This window comes from Vitis vinifera, chromosome 18, assembly GCF_030704535.1.
Source record: "Vitis vinifera cultivar Pinot Noir 40024 chromosome 18, ASM3070453v1".
NCBI classification, from domain to species: domain Eukaryota; kingdom Viridiplantae; phylum Streptophyta; class Magnoliopsida; order Vitales; family Vitaceae; genus Vitis; species Vitis vinifera.
In genome coordinates, this window is record NC_081822.1 from 30865827 (window position 1) to 30872660 (window position 6834).

General features: G+C 32.3%; 1 protein-coding gene across 1 annotated transcript; it reads left to right on the top strand.

Annotated features, from left to right (window-relative positions):
* On the top strand, positions 1 to 6024 carry LOC132253243 (UDP-glycosyltransferase 88F3-like). The gene is made up of 2 exons (XM_059734939.1): positions 1 to 1493; positions 5844 to 6024. Exon 1 carries the CDS (start codon positions 39 to 41, stop codon positions 1473 to 1475), a length of 1437 nt encoding a protein of 478 aa, XP_059590922.1. The 5' UTR covers positions 1 to 38; the 3' UTR covers positions 1476 to 1493; positions 5844 to 6024.
* Positions 6025 to 6834: the final 810 nt, after the last annotated feature.

Consider the following 6834-nt stretch of genomic DNA (forward strand, 5'->3'; position numbering starts at 1 on the left):
GTTCCTCCCAATTCCAAGGATCCAAGGTGGTACCAAAAATGAAGGATGCCATAGTCCTTTACCCAGCTCCAGGGATTGGCCACTTGTTGTCCATGGTAGAGCTTGGTAAGCTCATTCTTAGCCGCTACAACTGCGAATTCTCCATTATTATTCTCCTCACAACTGGCCCTTTTGACACTCCAGCCACCACCTCTCACATCGATCGAATCTCCCAAACCACCTCTTCCATCTCCTTCCACCGCTTCCCGTATCTCCCATTCACCGCATCTCCAACTCTTGGTCGCCTGGCCAACATGTTCGAGTTCCTGAGTCTCAATGATTCTAATGTTCTCCAATCTCTTCAGCAGCTCTCGGAAGCTTCTTCCATTCGGGCTGTTATACTCGACTCTTTTTGCACTTCAGCTTTTCCCTTGGCTCGTGGCCTTGGAATTCCCACTTATTTCTTCACTTCCTTTTCTGCTGCTGCTCTCGCTGCCATCCTCTACTTGCCAACAATTCACAAACAGACCACCAAGAGCTTCAAAGATCTCCCCACCACTGTTTTTCACATTCCTGGATTGCCTCCACTGCTAGCTACTCACATGATAGAACCACTGCTTGACCGAGAAGACCCGACTTATCACCAATCGCTACAGTTCTCACTGGATCTACGAAAATGTGATGGGGTTTTGACCAATACGTTTGATGGCCTTGAGCCAATAGCCCTTATGGCTATTACAAATGGGGAATGCGTTACCGATGGACCAAGTCCGTCTGTTTATTGCATTGGACCATTGATTGCAGATTCTGGTGAAGATGCTCCAACTCATAAGCATGACTGCTTGTCATGGCTGGACCAGCAGCCGAGTAGGAGTGTTGTGTTCCTGTGTTTTGGCAGCCGTGGATCGTTCTCGAGGGAGCAGGTGAAGGAGATAGCTAATGGGTTGGAGAGAAGCGGCCAGAGATTTTTGTGGGTGGTGAAAATTCCACCTGTGGATAACAAAAGCAAGGAAATCAAGCAAGAAAATTTGGTGTGGAACGACTTTGATTTGGATGAGCTTATGCCAGAAGGGTTCTTGGAAAGAACCAAGAATAGGGGAATGGTGGTGAAGTCATGGGCGCCGCAGGTGGCGGTGCTGAGACACCAATCCGTGGGTGGGTTTGTGTCTCACGTGGGGTGGAACTCAGTGTTGGAAGCGGTGGTTGCGGGAGTGCCAATGGTGGCATGGCCTCTCCACGCCGAACAACACCTGAATAAGGCTGTTTTGGTCGAGAATATGAAGATGGCCATTGGTGTGGAGCAGAGAGATGGTGACAGGTTTGTGAGTGGGGCTGAGTTGGAGAGGCGACTCAAGGAGTTGATGGATTCTGAAGAGGGGAGAGAGCTGAGAGAGAGAAGCGAGAAGATGAGAGAGATGGCGGTGGAAGCTTGGAGAGAGGAGGGATCATCCACTACGGCCCTTGCCAAGTTGGCCGAGAACTGGAAGCATGATTAAGGTTGCAGGTCAATTTAGGTAAGAGTGAGCCCATTCCGGATTGAATTGCTAATAGTTTTTGAGTTAATCCTTTGCTCATTGGTAATTAGGTTGCATCGATCTACTCGTTCTATAAGAGACTGGTTCACTATAACATTTGATTTATTTTATAATATAGAATTCGGCTTTTCAAATATAAATTTAGTTAAAATAGTTTATTCAAGGTGATGTATCCGGTCCGATTTGGCGAAACGAGCTGTCCAAGGGTTGGAAGACGGACCGTCCGGTTTCATATGAACCGATCAACCCTCGTTTGACCAAAACCTAAGTGGCCTTTACTAAGTCCCCTGGGCCAAGGTCCTTCCATCCACTGCCCTCCAAAGCCCCCCATGTCTCTCTCTCCAAGTTGCATTCATAATATATACAGCTACTCAAGAGGAAGTTGTATATATTTAAGAAGCTTACTATTGTATATATTTAAGGAGCATTATATGTATATAGTTGTAAGCATTATTATATTTAAAATTACTATTAAGAAAAATAGATATACTTTCCTTTTGAGTAGTTGTATATATTTAAGAAGCATCATATATAAAATTATAATTAAGAAAATTAAACATAGGTTGTGTAACTTATCCTATGCAACTTGTCTTATATATATATGTATGTTTAGGACAAGTTGCACCAACCTATGTTTCTCGTAGTCATAATTTTATATATGATATATGCTCCTTAAATATATACAACTCGGAGCATATTGTAAGCATTGTATATAAAATTATGATTAAAAAAAAAAACATAGATAGTGTAACTTATCATATGCAACTTGCCCGGTTGCCCTATAAATATATATATATATATATATGCATGTATAGGACAAGTTGCATCAACCTATGTTTCTCTTAGTCATAATTTTATGTATAATATATGCTCCTTAAATATATACAACTCGTAGCATATTATAAGCATTGTATATAAAATTATGATTAAGAAAATTAAACATTGGTTGTGTAACTTATCCTATGCAACTTGTCCTATATATATACTACGCAACTTGTCCTATATGTATATGTATAGGACAAGTTGCACCAACCTATGTTTCTCATAGTCATAATTTTATATATAATATATGCTCCTTAAATATATACAACTCAGAGCATATTGTAAGCATTGTATATAAAATTATAATTAAGAAAAGTATATATACTTTCCTCTCGAGTTGGTCAACTTGCCCTATATGTATCTTGAATTATATGCATTCAAAGAACAAATTGTAAGCATTGTATATAAAATTATAAAGAAGAAAAACATATATAATTTCCTCTTGAATAGTTGTATATATTTAAGAAGCAATGAGGGAAAAGCAAAAAAATAAAATAAAAATAAAGATTTGACAATTAATAATAGCTTATTTAACTAAAAACAACAAGATTAAGCTATTTACAATCAAACTTATTTTTCAAAGTAAAAAATTTTGATTAAAAGAATTAAATTTGTGGTTAAAAGAGAACTATATATATATATATATATATATATATATATATATATATATATATATTAAATAACATTATATAAAATTGTTAGTTATAAATTTTAAATATTTTAATAAGGAATATACTTATACCCAAGAGAAATTTAGAATATGGGAATGTAATAAAATTTTATTTTAAACAAATATTAAATATTAAAAATAATATATATTTTATTTTATTTTCCTTTTATTTATTTTACAAACTAAATATAAATATAACATAATAGATTTTATTGTATATAGCATCTTAAGTTTTCATTTCCATTCTATCCTATCGTATTCCTCCAGCCAAATTGCAACCTAAGAGCAAAACCTTAGGATTGAGGAAGAGAACCCAAAGTGGGAGAGAGTTGTCCCATTTTTTGAATCTGCTTTTTCAGGTCATCCTCAACCAGTGTTTGAAATATCGGAAAATTTTTGCGATATTTCTCTGAAATTTCGCTTATCGGCCTGCTCCGACATGGTATTCGTTACCGATTATTGGTCGGTGGAAATTTCGGAAATATCACCGATATTTCGGTATTTATCGGTATTTTTACCGATTTTTGCGGAAATTTCCCGATATTTCCTACCAGTCCTGCTCACGCACGGGATACAAAATGGGTCCAATTTTTTTTTTTTTTAAAATACAAATAAGATGCTATTTGGTAATGTGATCATGATTTGCCAGCAAAGGTTGTGTTTTTTTAGCCTGGCTAAAAAATCGTGGATTTAGGGTTTGTGAAATTTAAATTCAGTGGCATAAAAGCAAAGAGACCCCTAGAACAGATCCAGAAAACACAGGGAGCAAAAAAAAATGCAATTTTTTTGGTTTTCCTTGGGGTTTTTGCATGGATTTTCTTGGAAATCAAACGAGGATGAATTTTCCCGGAAATCGAATGGGGGATGGATTTTCTTGGGAATCAAACGGGGGTTGCAAAAAAACAAAAATAAATAAATAACATGATTAGGTTAGTACTTGCAAGGATTGAGAGTGGCAGAGGAAAATAGGGCCTTTTTAGGGATTCTCTCGTCTGGAGGGCAACTTCAGACAAGGGCTTCTTGATGCCTCGAGTGAGAGAAGTGGGTGGTGCCTCAAGTGAGAGAAGTGGGTGGCCCTTTTGAGTTCGATCCCTGGCTACCATTAGACTATGATACTCTTTCATAATATATATTCAATTTAAATTTGTTAAGGTTCACCATTGAAAAAAAAAAACTAATTCTAATTATTTTATTTTAAATTATATTTAATTGATTAATAAAAATATAAAAATCAATATTGTAATTTTTTGAATAAGGTTTTTTATATTATTTATATGATAATTAAATATAAAAAATATAAATATAAAAAAAATTATATAAATATATTATCATTTATTTCACACTATTTATTGTATTTGAATTAAATAAATTATAGTTTTAATATTATACGTATCATAATTTATCTCATTAATCATATTCTAAAAAATTACTATCACTTCACTTTTAAATTTTTTATATTTATCCTTTTAATTTTGAATGTTTTTATTTTAAAATATTAAAAATATAAATTTATTTTAAAAAACTAAAATATAAATAATAATGATAATAATAAATTTATAGTATTTTATAAATTAAAATTAATTTGATAAGATAAATAATAAATTATATATTAAGACCGATATAGTAACACCCCAAAATTTAATCTGGGGGCAAAATAGTAATTTACAAAGTAATTAAGTAATTAATTAAATTCATTAAGGGTGAAAGAGTCATTTTATAATTAAAAATCTTAGGTATAAATTGGACTTTTCGTCTTGTCTTCTTCATTAAGAAAATCCTAGTAACCAAAAGTAGAGAATTGGAGATAGTAGGGCTCAAGGGTTAGAAATTCAGAGTTGAAGTTTAGGTTTTTTTTTTTTTTTTTTTTTTTTTTTTTTTTTTTCAGGTAAGATTCTAACCCTAAATTAATATATTATATTCGTTAGTTAGTTCTAAACATGCTAGTTATTTTTGAAAAAAAAAATTAAATTATTAGTTTGTTTTTTTTTTAATTCGTTTTAATATGAAAATATAGGAAATTTAGGATTATTGGTGGTTTTATTGTTAGAAATTAAGAAATCTTAAGTTTTTGAAAAAAAAAAAAATGATTCTCCGAAAGATTTCGATTTAGGTTAGGGTTAACCTATTTAAAACTTTTAGGTCAAAATATTAAAATTAGGAATATAGATTGTTCTATTGATGAAAATAGGGAAATTCAAAATTTCTTAGATAATAGATATAAGTAATGAAATTTAAAAATAAAAAAATGCGTCGTTGTGGAAGATGGAGAATGGTGAAAAGAAAAATATATATATATATATATATATATATATATATATATATATATGTTAGCAATAATGGAGAATTGTTGGGGATACAATTTATGTTTAGTGGAAAAAAAAAAAACTGAAAGTGAGAAAATAGAAGTTATCAATATTATTATACTAATGATGAGTGTAAGTTAATAAGTAGCATAAAATTTAATTAGTAGAATAAATTGGTTAGACGTTACTAGTACTAGTAGTGTTTGGTTCTGTCCACCTTAAATGAACAATTTAAGGCTAGCCACCTATTTGAAAAGTCTCACCTAACTGGGCACCATTTGATATTTGATAATGAGAGTAAATAAATGATTTGAATGTTTTGACTGAATTTGATATGAAAATGTTTGAATCAGAAATGAATGTGTACAATTAAAAGTTTTGAATGTATTGACAAAACCGACTCAAAGGTTTATGAAAATAATTAGTTATAATGTCTCCTATTTTGCAAGTGAACTTGAAATATTTGATTCATGCACTGCATTAGTGTTTCTTATTGGGCTTTGAGTTCATTCCCCTTTGTTGATAATTTTTTAGGTACCCTTAGTTCGGTCGAGGAGTGATGGCTAGGTCGGGGAATGGCCATCATTAGGATAAGATGTTATTTTCGAATATTGTTAGCTTATAAGTTTATGTTCATTTGGATTATTTGGTTTTTGGAAGCTATTTAAATATTGAACTTTTAATTTTTTATGATAGTTTGAAGTTGAGATTTGGAGATTATGAAAATTTTGTTAGCACTTGAATTGTTTGAGTTTGCAATCTCTTTGAATAATGGATTTTGGTTGATGGATGCTTAGTTTTAAAGTTAAGTTTTGAAGATTTTAGAAATTTTGTTCCGATATTTGGTAATTGGTAACTTCCAGTTACAAGATAATTGTTTAGGTCAAATTATACTTTAAGCCTTTGGGTTTGAGGCGTGAATTGACCGTCACCCCCTTACAGTGGGTCTTGGGGCGTGACAAATATATCCTTGCATATAGATATTTTTTTTCATAACAATATCTATGTCGATTACATTTACAAAATAACTTTAAAATGTGAATTTTTATTTATTTTATAATTTTTTTAGAGTTTTTTCAAATATTTTCATGAATTTTAAATAATTTTTACCTTATCAATATTTTAGTCAAAATATTCATCGATATTTCTCCAATATTTTTAATATATCTGCACTGATATATCCGTGTTTACTGATATTTCAAACCTTGTCTTCAACTTTGCGTTCAAGCCCAAAAACCCAATCCTCCATGTGGTGCTCCTCAAGGCCAAAAGAAATAACCCCCAAATGCAAGTCACTGAAAAACCAAACCCAAATTAAAGGTAAATCCCAATCCCACAAATACAACATGCAAAGCCCAAAAGGAAGATCTACAACCAATAAACAAAGCCCAAATACAATTTTTATCCAAGCCCATAGTCCACGTGAACAGGTCCTAGGTCCAATGGAAAAAAATTAACCTTTAAAACTTCTAGGGTGGATAGAAACTCGTACATGTGAATTTGGATCTTCCCAAATCATTTTTCA

Excerpts from the sequence above, each read along its gene's own strand:
- LOC132253243 (XM_059734939.1), top strand. The coding sequence starts at position 39 with ATGAAGGATGCCATAGTCCTTTACCCAGCTCCAGGGATTGGCCACTTG.